This window comes from Gallus gallus, chromosome 2 (genome assembly GCF_016699485.2).
Source record: "Gallus gallus isolate bGalGal1 chromosome 2, bGalGal1.mat.broiler.GRCg7b, whole genome shotgun sequence".
NCBI classification, from domain to species: Eukaryota; Metazoa; Chordata; class Aves; order Galliformes; family Phasianidae; genus Gallus; species Gallus gallus.
The window spans coordinates 19,590,060-19,608,989 of record NC_052533.1 but is presented as its reverse complement, the minus strand read 5'-3'; the positions used below and the strand labels follow the sequence as shown (position 1 = coordinate 19,608,989).

General features: G+C 38.5%; 1 protein-coding gene across 2 annotated transcripts; it reads right to left on the bottom strand.

The window, feature by feature from the left end:
* Positions 1–1,672: 1,672 nt before the first annotated feature.
* Positions 1,673–18,645, bottom strand: HACD1 (3-hydroxyacyl-CoA dehydratase 1). Of its 2 annotated transcripts, none has more exons than XM_015282000.4 (7): positions 18,380–18,645; positions 14,964–15,081; positions 13,880–13,898; positions 13,712–13,800; positions 11,055–11,176; positions 8,566–8,744; positions 1,673–7,102 (listed from the first exon to the last, which is right to left on the bottom strand). In XM_015282000.4, exons 1-7 carry the CDS (start codon positions 18,505–18,507, stop codon positions 7,020–7,022), a joined length of 738 nt encoding a protein of 245 aa, XP_015137486.1. In that variant the 5' UTR covers positions 18,508–18,645; the 3' UTR covers positions 1,673–7,019. The 2 variants fall into 2 exon arrangements, with proteins under 2 accessions (XP_015137486.1, XP_015137485.1); XM_015281999.4 differs by having other exon boundaries at positions 13,712–13,794.
* Positions 18,646–18,930: the final 285 nt, after the last annotated feature.

Here is an 18,930-nt window from a genome sequence, read left to right as displayed (position 1 = left end):
CGTCACAGATAACTACTTTAAAAGACCCTTCTGAAAAGAATTATGGATCATTATCCTTAGCAACATCACCTCACTTTGAACACACAAAAAAAGTAACGTTGCAGTATTTGCTTTCAGTTGGCTACAAGGGTCAGCTGCAAGATCTACAATTTTGTCTTTGTCACTGAGTGAAATCTTGATATTAATGGCTTTCCCAGACTTAATTTACACAATAAATTGTAATTTGTTGTCTTTGGAACTCAAATTTGTTTCTTCCCTTCATGAAGTGAAGGTCTGTTCCATTTTATGCTGCAATTTCAAATATGATAGGTTAAGAGGCACGTACATTTGGCTACACACCCAGGACTACACACCCACTTCAGAGGGCAGAAGAGTGCTTGGGGTGTGAAGTAGTATACTCATCTGAATCTTTTTTAGCTTATTATTTGTAACTTATTCTACTGAACCTGAAACATCCACTTAAGGGCAGGCAAAGTGCCATTTTATGAGTGCAGTATGAGCAGAGACCGCCAAGAGACTGCATATGAAAATCAAAGTTGCTCAGTGACAGCATTCCAAGCCAGGAATGTCAAAGCAGCTGTGAGGGCTGATCTACCCTGCCTATTTTTAATTAGATATGTCATTGGGCCTAAATTAATTTCAGAAATAAAAGATACTTCTGCAGATATATGAAGGAAGATTCTATGACTCCACTGATAGGTATAATGCAACAGCACTGCACTGCTGGACATTTTCTGGTCTTCTGGCGCATTCCACAGGGACCAACGACCGGTTCACACTGCAAAGCTGTAGGCAGGTGAACCACCGTGCAACAGCACATGCTCTCAAGGAGGTGCTAATAAAGAAGCTACTGCTTACCTTTTCTTGCTGAATCTAGATTTATACAGGATATGCAAATGGTTATGTCCCACCATGCTCCTGTTGAGATCAGCAGACACTGTTCCACTTGCTTCTGCAGAAATCAGCCTGGTTTAACTTTGTTATGGGCCAAGACAAATAAATCCTGTCTTATAAATTTAGAGTAGAGTCTACTTCTGCAACTTTCAGATTAGGAGATCTTAGTCTCCATTATAACAACTCTGACTAACAGGATTTAGCCCTTCTACGCAGTTGAAGTCCTTAGGGTTACAACCACTTGATTCCTGACTCAAAAGAGGTAGATGTGAATGCTCACATACTGCTTTATATTACTGTCATGGCAACAAAATCCTTCTAGCTACAATGTCGTTGTTATTCACGCAGCAAAGGACAGACAGGAGATGTTCACTGCCTCCACCTTCAAAGGTTAATACCACAAAAAGCTCTGTTCCAAAACATCGGGATATCCATTATTGCAATACCTATTTCAGGACCATTGTAATGCAATTGTCTTCATACGTGCTGACAGATGCTATACGCCTTTTTTAATGCCCTATATCGTTCTGTCTTGTTAAAGAGCAGTGAAACCAATCTACTATCCACGTTTACCTATTTTAATGGAATACATTTCAATATAAAAAGGAAGGCTTGAGATCTCAAGATTTGTGAAATAATTCCAGATACAAAGGAAAAAAAGTATTGGTAAACAGATACCGGTTTGGCATAATACTCTGCGCTGCTGTGTGAACTGCTTTTACACACTACCACACCAAAATAACCCAACACAAAAAAACCAAGTACCAAACAAATAGAACACAGTTTAAAACATCTTTTAATTGATGATGAATTTCTACAGGGCTACAGTACTAACAGTCTCTAAAACAAATATCTGAATCTCTAGCTCAACAAATCTTATAATAATCTTTGCAAATAAATAAGTTATTAAAAGTATCATATTGGGTGTTTTCCTGTCTGTGTAAACTGCTAACGATAACATATTTCAGGAAAAATAACAATAATGAGCAGCTGCAGTGCATTTACACTTTTAAGTACAATTCTATACATGATACATTTAGATAAATATTTCTGTACTTACACTTTTACAAAGCCATCAACTGAAAGGACATAACATACATTCAAGACTGAACAGAGCAGCAAGAGAACTGTGAACAAAAAGACAACGTTCCAGCTGATACGACGTGAGAAAGTAGGATGCATTTACATTTTAGAACTCTAAAACCATTAGCAGCTGCAGACTTGATCTTGATACTGAGTTCCTATAAGACAGCTAGAGTTATCCAACATTCAAGTTCTCTACAGTTTATCTTGATACAGACTTATGTTCACTATTTAGACTTATTCACTACTACGATCTAAGAATTCACTGGATTCTCTAAGAATTCACTAAGAATTCACTCCTGCATCGGGCAATAAGGACGAATCACTTATTAAGATCTGTAAAACTTTCTGTCCTACTGAAGGCGTGCAAACTCCTTCACCAGTGGCTTACAATTCCAGACACTGAACCAAAAGTACCATACACTATTAAGGTGTGCTATTGTGAAAGCAAGTTTAAGGAACTGTTCTTGGCAGATGCTAACCTGCCAGCTCAATGGCCCTGCAAAGCTTAGTAGGCACAGATAGTACTGAAGTTAACTTGAGCAAGGGAACACAAGAGCTTTGCAGAAACGGAAGGTGTTTGTTTCTAAAGTAGTCATTGCAGCATAGATTAAAACATTGTAATGGGCTACAGTTAATCATCTGTAAAAATGTATGTTCACTGTGAATTGTAAACTGCTCATAAGTAATACATTATCTCCGAACACATTTTAAAGCATGCATCTTGAAATAAAATCTATTTTTCAGAAAAGCTTTCCATCTTTTGATTCAAAAACACATTTAACCAACCATTTATGAGGAACCGCAGACAGTTTGCCTGCATAGAAATTCTGATTGATGAAGCCCCCCTGTCTTGTGCAGAATACTTATTTGTATATTCGTATTAATTAATTTTCCTCCTTTTTTTCTCTATGACAGATTAAGCAAAGGCTTGATTTACAAAAACTGCTCATACAGCAGCTACTTTAAATCACAATTTATCGTAATGGTTCTAATTTATTTTCATTCTAATCTATTTAATAATCAATGAAAGATCCAAATATCCACTGAGGTAAGCCGGTATGAAGAGTGCAAAGTACCACAGTCAGATCAGTAGCCAGACGATTTAAAATGCATATATTTATTTCTGGATATGAAAAGGTAGGTTCCTTCTGCTCACAGAAAAGGTCTCCATTTAATTCCTTGTTAACTAGGCACTCTGTCCGTTATCATGAACCTGGCTGAGTGTTATGAGTGGTATGAGAAGAAGCATACTGCACAATTTCTCCAAGATTGTTTATTCTGAGCCATGTTGTTGACAGCAGTGTGATATAGCTGTACTGGAAGACCACTAATTCAAAAAATACGTGGTTATAGGTGCAGATATAAAGAGCTGAGTGAAGCACAAAACCTTTCTGTAACACACCCTTTGCGCACAGAGATCCTCTAAGTTAATCTCATTAGTTCCTTATGCAGAAGGCATGACAGCATGTTTAGCTGCCTCTCTTCTTAAATCCTGCATAGACAGAAGTGAGAGAAATGACGCATATCAACCACTGTTCACAACAGCCTCAATGATCCTCCTGGCAGCTAATGTGCAGGATGCAATTTCCCAACATTATACGCCTTTGTACCAGTCATATCCTGATGTCAGGATTTGGCTTCCAGACATGCAGGGTGGAGCTGTGAAATGAGATGATTCACTCACTCTGTCCTGGAACAGCCTTTCCCAGCGTATGTGGAGGGGAACCTCAAGATATCCAAGTTTTCAGCTGGAGTTTATAAAAAGGATCATGTGTTTATAGTACCACCAATAATAAGAAATGCCACTTGATAATTATGAATCTGCTTCCAAAGCCCTATTCCTACGTATTGTCATGAAAAAAACAAACAAACAAAAAACCACCCTTAAGGACATACTTTGTATTAATCCATTCCAGGAGGTGTATATAGCACAAGTAAGAAAATACCTTTACACAAACAATCTGTTAAAGAATACATCAAAACATTATAGACACCGAAGCTCGAATACACACAAATCTTTGATAAACAGGAGGATTTCAATGCTTTAGAAAACTAGGAATATTGCAGAGAGGAATACAAAAAAAGTAGGTGGCAAAGATAAGCTGGAAAGAGAGCACCATATGGAAATCATACTTAAATTTTTATGTCCATTGAACAAGCTAATTAAACGTTTCATGGTGTTACACTGAAGTTTAAGTAAGCTACACAGGGTAACATCCTGGCCCGTGTAAGTCAATGTTAAGAGGACTGTACTCGGAATTCTCACTACGCTGGAGGACATATTAAGCAAAAGGTATACACTGAGGCTTCAATGCAGACTTCAATCAAAAGAGAAGAGGATGAAAAGAAGATGATTTTTTATTATTATTTTGAAGTCCATGACAAGTAAACTAATCTACATGACAATCTCTCTGGTCTGTGCAACACTGAATGCAACAAAAGGAATTTTTAGCTTTATTGAAGAATCATTTAGCAAGACTTGCTGTAGATGTAAATTATTTTTTAAGGTCTATCATTATGCTGTTGCTTTATGAAGAAAATTTTAGCAAACAGTGCTGTATTTTTTCATATACAAAAGGATATAAAAATAGATCCCAGATTGCCATATGAGAAGAGCCTTAAGCCACAATGAAAACAAACGTAATATAGCTCAGGTATCCCTGTTATTACAGAAAGAGTATCTCATCCAATAAAAGATTCCAAAATCACATACTGAAAGTATCCAATGCATTTTCAAGAAGTTGATAGCTATGGTCTTTGGTGAGCTGCCCTGACAGTTGTAAAAAGAGACACATAACCTAATCTAAATGCATTTACTCGTACTTCATCACACTCTTCTGCTTGCTAACTGAGAAATATTTCTAAAAACTGCCACAATGTTTGCTCCTCAGGGATCAAAACACAAGTAAAGTTTATAAAACTGTATTCTAAGAACTTAGGACAAATACAACTGCTAGTCTGAACGTGTAACACAAGTATTTTGCTCATCAGTATTGTAAATGTGGTTTCTATTTTAAACTTTAAATACTTAGTTGCATATAAAACTGAGAAGTAGTAAGTTAACTTATAGCACCTTTGTTCTAAAAGTATAAAGATTATGCCTTTTAAAATTCTAAGGAATACAATTATTGCATCTCAAGTCCACACTAGCATTGAAAAGAAATCTAATTTCCATGTAAAGAAGACATGTAAGTGTGAAAAATTTAACGCACAAAATGGAATTTGAGACTTTGGGATATAATAAATCCTTCCTTTTTCATCAAATTACCTGATGCATCGGAAAAAATGTGTATCTCCAGTTTTCTAAATAAGTTGTACTATTGTAGAACCACTGAAGCTAAAAATGGAAAGCGCCTATTTAAGTATGTAGTCCAAACTTCTTCCAAAGAAACATTATTTTCCAGTACTGGATTACATCTAACTTAAAATCTTCGAAGACACTGTATGCATGGATAAGCTTTACTGCAACATCCTGTAACCTAACTGATTTCTCTGGTAGGATCTTTCTCCTGATATTCACCGGATAATCAGTTCTACTTACACCTTCGTACTAACAAAGTCTCTTGCTTTTACTTGTATTTGTCAAATAACACTAAGTAAAACATGCTTAATGACTCAACATTTCTGACTTCCTTCATATTTCAACTAATTTTTTTACTATTCTCTGATCTTTTTTTTTTGAAGATTGACTCTACTCCTCACTCCCAAGCTACCCAAAATATAGAGCAGTACTCTAGAAATGACCTCAGCAGTCACAGGAGCATTCTGATTTCCAGCTGCCTGACAGATCTTTTTGCATGTAACACACTCTTCTTTTGACATCACTGAATCTGGAAGCAATATTGTTGTCTGTTCTATTAAGTCTTCTTATTACATAATTACTTTTCAATCTTCTCTCTCTCTCATTAAGTATCCAAGCTTCCCCAAACACATTTGCTTTGGTTCTCTTATGTAGTGTCCAACTCCTGTCTATATTTAATCCACATGTTGGACTTCTCTCACTCAGGTATCATACAGTGTCATCTGTAACGTTTATTAATATGCTGTTGATCCCTCCTGCATATTACCTAGGATGTTAATTAGCATTACATAATTCCATTATAAACAATTAATGGGGAAAAAGCAATTAAAATTGCACAATCAGATGATTCAAAGCACAATTTATATTTTAAGGTACTATTTCAAATATGTTTTATGCCTCTTAGCTAATTATGGGAAGTAAAAATATCTTACTATAGCTGCAGTTTCTAAATGCCATACCATCATTTTTCTGCATACATTATTAAAAGTAGAATACGAAGCATGCTGACAATCAGTCTTCCTCTGCATATGATTCCTGTTCCAGCCAATGAGCACGGAAAGACTGGTCATGGTCACTCCTCAGCATAAACTTTCAACCAGATAATATTGTATCTATAATTTGACATTTCTTTTCAATTAGAAATGAAAATACAGAGAGATCCAAACTTGCACTGACAGTCAAGGATTCAGCTCCTTTCAAAAATCCTTCTGGAATTCTACAGTGTGATCTTGTAATTCAAAGGATGTTGAACAACACACTAACAGTACTTATAATTGTAAAGGTATAATTTAAAGTACAACTTAAATAACATTTAAGCCCCCTAGTCTATGAAACACATCATTACCTAATTTATGCTCTGTTTTCCAGAAGACACACTTTCAATACAGCTCATCAACTCTCCTTCTGTTCTTGATGAGGACTACAGGTCATAACAAGCCTTTCACATTAGAAAGCACATTAGCCAACTATTCAATTTGTTAAAGCTATTTGTCAGCCTATTGAAAATAAGAAAACAATATGTTTGAAGAAATAAACAATTAAAAATCAAAGTGAAACCAGAAATGAAAAGGTAATCTGGTGATATATTAATGGTATAAATAATACAGTCCGTGTTATTTTATACACAGTTGTTTATTCTTGTTCCATGTTTCAAAACTTGGACTCAGAAAAATCACAGGAAGTTTGGTTTTTTTACCCTTGTTTTTCCAATAAAAGCACCATAATTACATGGCTCGATTCAATCGTCCTTTTCTACAATCACTTCTCCATGAAGCACCTTTCTTCTCTGCCGCAGCATGTGTAAGTAGAGTTGTGGAAATACTTCATCAAAGCATAAAAGAAAGCAAATTAGATGAAAAAGAAATAAATCAGCAGATCATATTATGGAAAAATACACTTTTTCAGAATGAAGAACCAAGTAAAAATTTGGGCACGATGTGCCACAGCTGGTCAAGGCAAGTAACAACGAGTCACGAATTTCTCAGTGAGTTTGAAACAGTAATTACTCATAAGTCAGACAAAGCCCTCTGAAGGAATACTGTTTTTATGGATCTTCTCTTCAAAATTTTCTTTGTTTGAACCACTTTTAGCAGTGCCTGAAGCCTTCAAAATATGGACAGAATGCTTGAACATAGATTTTGAGGAGGATCCAAATTTACCCTACTTGTCCAAGTATGAAAAGCTCTGTCCTTCTCCTGGCCTTACTGTATTACCTCTCTTCTGATTCATTTGATCATTATTTTTAATGTATAGAAAACTGGATTTATTCCTGAAGCATGAAGTTATGCAGACAACTGTAAAACTGTTAGTAAGTTATCGTAACTTTTGCTTACTCATATAAATCTCTCTTACTGGCTTCCATGATCTCTTTCAAAAAAAAAAAAACAACAAACACCTCACACTGTGTGTCCATACAGTCAAAGTCCAGAATTTTTAGCCATTTTCTTGAAGTAATACATTTTATAGATGCACAACCCAGCTCCTTTTCACTTCAGTTTTCCTGCTCCTCAGTGCCTCTCTCTTACCTCTTTCTTCATTCCTAGCCTCATTGTCCAGAATGACTAAAATATTCTACTTGCCCAGTTTGCTCTAGTCTCATTCTAGCAGTCATTGTGCTGTATCTAAATCAAGTTGCTTTCTCCTTGTCTGCACTGTTTGGCTGACAGAGAAAATAACAGCAGAAATTGAAAATAGATGACCTCTCTAGGCAAGCGCTTCTTAGGCAACTGATCTGTGGGGGCTCCTGTATCTGGGTATGAGGAAGATCTGGTTAAACACGGGACTGAAGAACATTCAGAGAAGTTTTTGAGGCAAGGTGTGGATTTCTGTGAAGGTGAAATCTTGGAGAATTTTGTTTCATGTTTTTCCAAAGTATGCTCAAATGGTGATTTTCAAAGTTCACACATAAATGGATACTAATAGCAAGAAGAAGAAGGTGAATGCCTGAATCTTGCAAGAAAATTTTTAGGTCATTACTTCAAAGCAACAGAGGCACTAGAAATTCTCAGAGACAGCTACAGACTCTTCTGTAGTTAAGAAAAAGTATTTTTACTTATCCATGACCTTATATTTTTTTTTCACTGAAACTTTTAAGATGTTCTGAAATAGATAACAGAAAGTAAAATTTTGGTTTAAACAATTAAAGCACAGAGACACTTGGAACAACAGAAAGCAGGCTTTTAGAGAAGAAAGCATCTAGGAAATTTAACTGCGGGCTGTGCTGCCTGCATTGCTGACAATTGATTTATACATTGTTAGTGTTATTGAAGCTAATTAATACTTACATGGTATATAGGAGAACATGACAATAATAAGGAAGTAATAGTAGTCAAAGGAGACATTGTATTTGTTGGGAAGTCTCAATGAATACATCCCTGTTTTCTTGACGTAAGGTAAAGCAGCATATATAGTCAGCAGTTCACCTGCAACTCCAGCAGGATACAAAATGATAAAAAAGTTGTATCTGCATAAAAAAAAAAAAAGAAAGAAAAACACCTTGTGAGAAATGCCTCATGAATTTAAAAACTGCAATAGGTCGGAGTATTCCTTCACTAAAATCAAGGACCATATCCTGAGTAGGCACAGAATAACAACTTCAGTTACTTCTGATAGAGCTATTATTGTTTACAAAGAATGCATTCCCATGTCTTTTTATTTAAAAATAGAGAATCAGAATTTGTGCATGTCTGTCCCACATTAAAAAAATCATTCTCCAAAATTTGTACTCTCCAATACTGTTGTTTTTTTAAAAAATATGTATTTCTTCATTTACTGATCTTGCTCCCACTGTCAGAGATGGGACTAAGAGCAGAACTGGATCCCAAATTCAGACAGTGCTATGTATCCTTATCGCAGCGCACACATACTATGCCAATGCTACATATCATCATTTATTTGAAGAAACTGAAAATGGTGAGAAATATCAGAAGCCTGTTTTGCCAATTGCCACATGGGAAATTGTAGTAGTAGTAATAGTAACACTAATAGGGGTAGTAGTAACATTCACCATTAATGGAAATTGGAAATGAAAGAAAATGAGAGTGCCAAAAATCTATCAGATCCATTTCAAAATAGGCAGAACATGTTCAAATAAAGGACAAACACATTGATTTTAAAGAAAATGTGGCTTGAATGCCACAGGTCACATAAATGTAGACATAGTGAAAAATGTAATCAACAGGGTTTCTGTTGTCCTTATGCACAGTGCATCATGTAGATTCTAAGAAACAGCTCTGGAGTTCACACAGGGGAACAGCAATGAGAGCCATCATATAGAGTGTGTGAGAAGTGTCCAGTGTGCATTACATGACCAAAAGAGAAGAGATCCAAAATGGTAGCAGCTGAACATGAAATCCTCTTAGGAGCCAATGGGCTTAGAGGACTCACAGGTCAGAGAGCAGATACGTGAGGTACAGGCAGGCAGTATTGCCGTGACTTACACACTAATTATCTCTGTGTGGTGAAAAAAGCCTCAACAAAGTAAATATCCTAAGCTAACATTTAGATCATACCTATACCATTGCCACTGCCTGTGGACAGGTAAATGTTTTAAAATTATTAAATAAATTAAAGATTAGAAAAGTTCAGCTCCTTGGGAGTACTGAATTTATGCTCTGTTGCGCAGTTTGATTCTCTGCAAATCTTGATAGGATATTTTGAACTCCATAAACAGATAATACATTTTCAAATATTTTGTTTCTGTACTTCACAATACATCTCTGCTGTGAGAATGACAGCTCACCATATTGCATATTATAAGGAAACAAAGATTCTACCATTCAAGATTCACTGACTTGATGGCAGAAAGTATAACTGTCAATATAGTAATTTCTGAATGCATTTCTCCTTCCAAAGCCTACAAAAAAAAATCATTAATGAAACCAGACCTGATTCTTTGTAAGTTTGACATTTGTTGCTTAGACATTACCAAACCTACCACCTTAGGTATTAGCAAAAACAATAATGTATTTTAAGAAGGGACGTAATCATTGGACACATCAAAAAGGTGCATTAGAAGCATCAGAACTGCATTATCTACAAAACACAGGTAAGGAGGATACGCAAACAAACTCGTTAAATGAACATATCACCCATGCCAAATATAGGTAAGGTATTTTCTTTCTAACAGTGGAAGTCTATCTTGAACTCTGTCTACACAGAACGTTACTTTGGCAATTAAATCTCCTGATAAGCACACAGTGTCTGTAATTTATCTGGTATAGAGGCAGACCTGAATTATGTTTCAAAATCAAAGCAGTTTTGATACAGAACACATATCTTATGTGGGCTAAACTATGTCAATATTTAACTTCACTACATTAATGTAACGTTACAAAAGCTCTAATAGAGCAGAATTTCTTTTATAGTAGTATAATTTATTTAAAATAAGTGACAGCAGCTCCCATTATTTCAAAGATGTTAAGTCTACAAAAACTAATATGTACTTGATTTTAGGCATCGCATTCAGAAGGATCTCAAGGAGTCGTACTGTAACTTGAAAGGTGACTCCAAAGATAAGGAGGAAATATGAAAGTAAATTCAAACAGAGTTTAGACCACAAGACACAGAAAGCGAGGAACAAATCACTTCCAAAAATATCAACTATGTATTTTTAACATTTTAAACTGATTAACAATAATCTCAAGTACAGAAAGCTTGCACTCTGCTGACACAAAACCAAAGCTCCAACATCTGCTCTCCTGTGGGTTAGCTCAGCATGCATGAAACTAACATGCACAGAACCATGACAAACTGAAGTGCAAGACATCTCCACCTGGCCCATTTAATGAAGTATGGCAAATGGTTGAGCAGGTTGAATGTGTAGAAGGAATATCGAGTAATCTCTGTCACAGTCCATACGACCAGAAAAAGAATAACGCTCTCCTCATTCTGGATCTGCAGAAGTATAAAGAACCAACACGTTCTTCATCCTTAAGCTTCTTTTCTGAGTAAACTGCAACAGACTTCTGTTTAAGATATATGGAACAGAACTAACATCTTGTAAAGAAAGACAATTTTGGCATAAAAGTGACATGCTGAAACAATTACTACAAGGTGTTCTTTAACATACGTATTTACTAACATACAGACACTTTGCAAACTGAGCAACCTTTGTCTATTGTGCAAATTTAGAAAAACAGAACTATATTTGAGCTTATTCCTTCTTTGTCTGCACTTTCACTATGCTGTTTCCTGCTTTATTTCTCTTGACTTGCTTGTTTATTGCTCCTCAAAATAGTAAACTGAAAATCCTACCTAATATATATTCTTTTCACAATCAGCCTTTACCCATTCCACATTTCACTACTATCTGTCTCCTAGACTTTCTCTTACTTCTCTGCAATCTAAATCTCCATGAAATTTTAGATGAAAGGAATTGTTTAGTCTACTAACTGATCTCATAACAGAAGATCAAATCAGGCTGCAAGATAGTCAAGGAGCTGGAAAACAGAAGATCGCTCAATGAAGAGTGGTTCGTATATTAGGAATTCGGGGTAAAATTGTTCAACTCTTCTGTTTAAGATTTACATTCTGAGTCATTAAACTGCCTCATCAGTAGGTAGCACATTTATCTGCTGCTTCAAAATAACAATTATTTTTCACTCTAAGTGAACAAATAAACAGAAGTCCTCAAATTCAAAGAAGGCACATGGAGAACAAGTACTACATTCTGAGAATTACATGCAAGTTAATGTAATTTAAAAGTAATTTTCTTTAAAAGAGGGAAATTTGTAATACAGTTCCATGCCTGAAGGCTGAAAAGCTCCAGAGATGTCTTGAAATAAAATAAAGTAACACAATTCTGTTACAATGACCAAAAAAAAAAAAAGGAAATTGCTTTTTTTTTTAATAAAATACTACATGGTGACAAAGTTTAATACATCATAAAGATGTAAGTGATCATCATCTCATAATACTGCACCCTCAGTGTGTCAGTCAAAGTAGACGCACCTTCAGTAAAAGGATCTCACAAACACCAACAAAATAAAAAGGAGATAGAAGAATATCTCCAAACTCACGAACAAACAGCAACCACAAACAGATAAGCAAAGGAAAAGACAGAATTAGGTTGCTCTTCACCTCATGTGATTACAGACGAACATTGATAACCCAAACTTGGATTCATGCCACAGCGCTGAATCCGAGCAGAAGTGCTTAAAATAAGTATGCAGAGAATTCCTATTTGTTGCCTTGCAAATCTCCAGTCGAGTAGAGAGATCTGGGTCTGGCTATTATCACTAACATGCCTCTCACCACCTAGCATGACCCCGAACATTCATGCCTGCTAAGCAGTAACAGCGTGAAATGCAATCAGACATTTAGATGTAGTTTTCTTGGACACAGCTTGACCTACTGTACTGAAGACTGAGGAGACGAGAGAAATGACAGGATATGCTAAAGATTACTACTGCACTGCAAATGATAAAGAGTGGCAAAAAGCAGCACTATATTCTAGCATTCGTGAAAATAATCAGTATAAAATAAAATAGTTAATAATTTATACCTTTTCCTTAAGAAAATAATGAAAGCACTGAAAATGGTTAACTTAAAAAAAAAAAAAGCACAGAGAGATCTATTTTGTGTTAAAATAAATAAATAAATAAAGCAATAGTAAAGGAAAAGATGAAGCGTAGAGAACAGAAATTAAGGGATTTGACAACCGAGGCAGTAATTATAGTATCTCACTGGCAGACAGGCATGTGCCATCTGCTGGTGAGACAGTTTAATGGCTCAGCTTTTTAAATTTAAAGAACTACAGGAGCACAAACTGAAAATCTATCACTGAATTCTTACGTGCCCTTCACAGAAAGCAGAATGCAAGTCCTACTTCTAGCTGTATGCAGTCTGTTTGTTTCATTCTGCTAACAAATCACTAGATTTACAATAACCACCTACAGCCAGGCAAAAAAATCACTGACATTTATTCAGGACCTCAAGCGTGCCTCTGACATGCTGAAAAACTTGATAGATTTCTAATGAAAACAATGCAGTATGCAGGCTATCAAATACTGATATTACATTACATTAAAAACTTGGGAAGATTATTCTTAAAATAAATTGCAAAATTACAACCATGTATATTCATGTTAATTCAATTTAAGACATATTTTCATTTAGATTCATTCAGTAAGTGATAAATTACATTCTTGAAAGACAACAGGTGACACAGTGGTATGTTTGCAGGTGAACAAAAGCACTAGTCATTGATCGTGCTTAGGCAGACCACAGTCGGCACAATGCCACAGACAGGGCTGCTTAACAGCTGAAACCCAGACCCCCCCTCCTGGGGAGAAGCACATGAATTCAGTCTTGTAACTCCAACTGTACTCAAGTACGTAAGTATTGTCTATAATTTGTCTTCCTGGTGAAAAGAGAACTGCATTAATAACGCCTTAATAAAAACTAAAAACAATTTGCTCGTGCACGTACCTGTTTTATACTATGCGCAATGAACCACACCATGAAGATTCTTGAACTCACTTGGACCCCAGTCACAAGCACAGATGTGTGAACTATTCCTTGAAAAGAGAAACATGTTACCTCTGCTCCACAACTGATGTTTCCATTGGTTCAGGAGAAACTAAAGGAAGAACTCACCAACTGCACAGTGGACTACCTGTAAACAGAAATAAGTTAAAGGTTACTGATGTACAGTGTGTTACTATCTGCACTACAAACACGGGCTTTTATGTATTTATATAAACTCAAGCTTAATTCTTATGTTTTTTTTCTTTCTCCAACTAACATTTCAGTGTCTTTAGAAGAAATACACATAAAAGCACCAGTAACCAGTGCTGTGATGAGTTCAGTGTAAACACTGTGAATGAGAGATTTATTTTCCTAATTTTGTGTGTTGAATATTTACGTATTTACAAAGTGTTTATTTTTTCAACTGGTAAACTCCCATTATCTTACCCAAATAATAATTTTCCAGAACAACGTGGGAGGAGTCATACAAGGCATGCAAAATGCATAGCAATTTTACAATCTTCTGCATTTGTTATGGATTAATTAATTATTATCATTTTGCTAATTATAGCTACGAATCTTCAGATTTATTTTCTGGTCAGTGATGTTTAGCAAACAGAGTGCTTTTCATTATTGTCATAGATTCAAGTGGAATTATTATTGTGGAAGTTTAATAGCATAAAAGCCTATGACAGCTGGCCGCGTGATTGCAGATAGCTGTTTGAACGACAGATGTTACGGGCAGATTGAGAAAAAGAGCCAAAATGTAAATAAGAGCTCTTTGCTGTGCCTGGAAATGAATAACTGCTCAATATGCCCAATAGCTCCATTCTGTAGACGCACCATAAATTGAGACCACAAGTGCACCATTGGCCCAAGTCACATTGTTTCAGAAACGCTCTGAACAACTTGTACAGACCCCGCTGTAAGGAGTTACACGGGACATGCCAATCCAGTCTGGGAATAAGCAGAAGCAAAGCAGTTCCCAGAGAATATCTGATTTAAAGCCAACATTAGAGTTAAGTTTCAAAAAAGGAGCTCATTTATTTTAACAAATCTCCTTGCTCTCACGAACAGAAATAAAAATCATCAAACAATAAAGATAAAACAACTTTTAGTACTCATACAATATTTTGATATTAAATTCAGATTAATAACGTATTTGCCTACGATATGCACAACCCAGGAAAGCAAACTGACGTTTGAAATTTACCTCAAGCAAAGCAAATGTCTGGAAAAATTTAAGTATCTTTTGCACGCTTCTGAATAAACCTCTGTGTGTTCCTCTCTGGATATAAAATCGTGCCATGGCAATACCCAGTACCAACCACCTACAAAAGAAAGAGAAAGGATACCTTTCAAATAAAATTTCTAAAACTTTCCAGCTAATATAAATAAGTTAGTACAATATTTTTCTTACTGAATACCTTTGCGTCTTCGCCTGTTGGTGTTCTTAGGAGATTATTAAAAATATCCTTAGACCTAAATATTATGAAATGTTATATCAACATTAAACTTCTTAATCTCTTAACCTGGAAAAGGGTAGAGAAGGATTTGTTTACCTTCAGAGGATTAGCTTGAATTACTTAACCCAGGGGCCCGACAGACTTTTCGCTAGCAGTGACTATATAATTTTTACTACTAAATCCTCATACATCTTTACTGTGGATTACTGTTATTTGAACTCAGATTTTGGGTCTCAGGTTTGCACACACAAAAGACTGTCACCTGTGCACACCGTTTTCACTTTCCTCATTACCCCTTAATACTTCAGTTTCAGAAGTGACAAGTGACCAGAATGCTTCTGTTCTACAACACACAGGTGCTGAGAAGTCACCTCATAAAAGCAGGCTGATGTGTTGGAAGACCCATGCTCTGTGCTCCTGGCTCCAGAGGCAAGTTGGCTAATTTTTCCATTTTTAAGGAATTTTTTAAGGAATCAGTACTCTAACAGCCGATGAATCAACTGATCATCCTTTCAATGTATCTTTTAATCAAATGTGATACAAAATTCAAACTGAGATCTCAAATGAAAATGGATTAAAAGACCCCATTTCATAACCACAGTGGTTACGACCCACCTCTCACCTCAGATCTAGAGCAGTAACCCAAGGTATGCGCAGTTGCTTCCACGTAATTAATCCATGTTTATATAATTATTTTTTTCCAAACAATGTACCATATGTTCTGTTACTAATCCACAGTTACACAAACATTCTCACAAACATCACGCTAGTGATCCTTGAAACTTCAGGTTTAAAGCCACAAAGGCTAAGGATAAAATGTCTTCATTTGACTTAATGGCACAGCCAGAGCTACAAGTGATATTTTCAGGGTTAAAAATGAAAATACATAAATTGCAATAAGATTAATTTAACTTCTTGTCTGAGGATAGTCAGGAATAATCATTCAGTTCTCTTATCCTCCACAAAGCCATTGCACTTTGTACAGCATTGTACAGCAACATGAACTGTGGCTAAGGAAGGCCTCAGAGAAACAGCAGTGGAGTCTGAGAAATATTCTGAGGCAGATTTGGTGAATATATAAATATTCAGGGAAACACTTACATAAACATTTGGATAAAATTTTAACTCTTTCCCTGTTCTTATACTCTTCCCTATAGATAAGACACTGGCTAAACTTGATAAGCAGATAGCAGGAAAGATGGATATCTGATCGGACACATTATGCTGTAACAGCGTGAGTCCTGCATGGATCATAACAGCTCTGTATTCCCTTTGGATGGTACACACTTCAACATCAGTTCTGTGACAACTCGTACACACAGTGCCTACTACTACACTGTCCTTTGCTTCATCCAGTCCAACAGTTCATGATAGCATGTCAAACTCTACATACAGCCAGGCTTCCCCATACTGTAGGAATAATTCCCTTCCTTCACCCTTTCTCCTTTAATCTCATGAATCCAGTCTGCCAGAGACACAACATTTATGCCCTAAAATATTACTCAGATTTTAAATCTGAATGTACTAATTTCATGTTGTCTCCCACCATGGCCAGATGAGGAATTACTGGAATCTCACTGCCAGTCCTTCACAGCCAGGCTGCCATTTTACAATGAAGTGTGTGACAACGGGAAGGTGACAGTGAGTTTACATCCAGCTGGCAGGATGGACGGTGATAGCAGCAGCTTGAGAAGTCACATTACGTCTCATCTAAGCAGACACTTTCCACACTTTCTTCTGTCACAAAAGGTCTGCAGAGAGCAGTCTTGGGCTACACTCAGAAGCAAAGACTACAAATACGTTTGTCTTAAACAATTATTGGGAAATTTGGAATCTGACTATTATTTCATTTAGCTTTCAGTGGCTTTGGTTTTGGATTTCAGGAAAGCCCTGGTAGTGAATATTGTAAATCAGCAAGGAGGTGTAAAAGAATCGGTGTAGTAAAGGTAAAATTTTCAGTTGGGACTTTCAGTAGAGCCAGGCACTGACGTGCCATTTTTATGCCTGAATGTGTCCCTCCAGTCTTTATTAGAAAGAAAGATAAAATGCAGTTCTGCATTAGGTTGGTTGTTGGTTGCTTCTGTATCAGACAGGAGGTTACAATTCTAGAAATACTTTTCTATACTGAACTCTTTGGAGAACCGCACCGTTCTCATTTACCCCTGGTGCCCCAGTGAAATGTTTCTCTCTTTCATTGTTTTATTTTTCACTTACACTGTAACCTGTTTGAAAAAATTATAAGATGTGTTCCTCTCTCTTAATATTCTGCTTTCACACAAACTGTGCAGGTGAGCAAATCTAAATGCCTCGATGACAACAGAGGAGGGGGGAGGAAGAAGGAGAGACGGAATCAGCACCTCACCCCAAAACTGAGTGTTCAGTGATCTTCTATGTACACATAAAAGCCCATGGCAACAGTCAGTGCTCATGAAAGTGGAAATCAACAGGGGGCTTTTTCGCACATACATGACACTCATTAGTTAATGGAACGAAGTTTCAGAAGTGGAAATACCTGCTTCGGGTGCAAAGGGTATAAACCTGAACGCTCACATCATCCTTCACCCAAAATAAACACCCATTCCCCTCAAAACGGTGCACTGCAGTACCAAGCGCCGCTTCACACAAGCCCTGCAGCCCAACCCGGATCACCTCACACCGCCGCAATGACAGCAGGAGCCGAGTGCCGCAGGAGCGGCCACCGCTGTGGGGCTTTCTGCCCCGCACGGCTCCGGCCCGCACACCGCGAACCCGGCCGAGGCCCCGGAGCCCCTCAGGCACCGAGACACCCCCGGCAGCAGCGCCGGGAGCTCAGAACCCCCTCCGGAGCGCGCGGGGCGGCCCGAGGGCGGGGGCGGCGGTGGAAGGAGCGGGCTCTGTGGGCGCAGCCCGCGCGGCACCCCCGCCGGCATTCCTGGCCCGGCTATACTTAACCTCCGCCACGGGCTCGGGGATGACGCGCTCGCTGCTGGTAACGCTGCACCGTATTAGGCAATGCCGGGCAGGCGAGGGCTCGCCCCGCTCACCGCGGCTCCCCGGCGCCCCGCGGCCGCGTCCCCGCTGCCCCGCGGCCGCTGCCGCCCCGTCCCCGGGCCGAGCTGTCCCGGCCCCGCCGCTCCGCGCCCGTCCGAGGCGCCACGCTGCCGCCCGCCCGGCGCCCGCTCACCCCGCGGTCATGGCGATGTTGTAGAAGATGAGCCAGGCCGTGGCCAGGGCGCCCAGGCTCCTCTTCTTGCCGTTCTCCTTCTCCTCCACAGAGCCGTTGCCGCTTCCGTCCTCCTCGCTGGACGCCATGGTTCCCCGCGGGCAAGGAGCGCACAGCCGCGGGGAGGAGGGGCTCCCTCCGCGGCGGGGCTGAGGCCGCGCTGACAGCTGGACCTCGCGCTGTCTCTCACCCCATCCGTCTTCCTCGAGGGCCGCTGCCCGCCGCCCGCCGCTCACATGGCGCCGCGCGCTCCTCCCTCCGCCCCCGTGGGGCTCCCGGGGCACGCCCGCGGGCGGGAGGGCGGAACGGCCTCAGAGGGGGTAGCCGGCGCGGCCCCTCGCCGAGCGCCGCCGGGCAGCTCTCTGCGGGCCCCCAGCTGGGAGCTGTCATTGAACCGTCACTAAGGCTGGAAAAGACCTCTAAGGTCACCTAGGCCAACTGTCAACCCATCACCACCACGTCCACAAGTTCTTCTACGCTTCTAGGGATGGTGAGTCCACCTCTTCACTGGG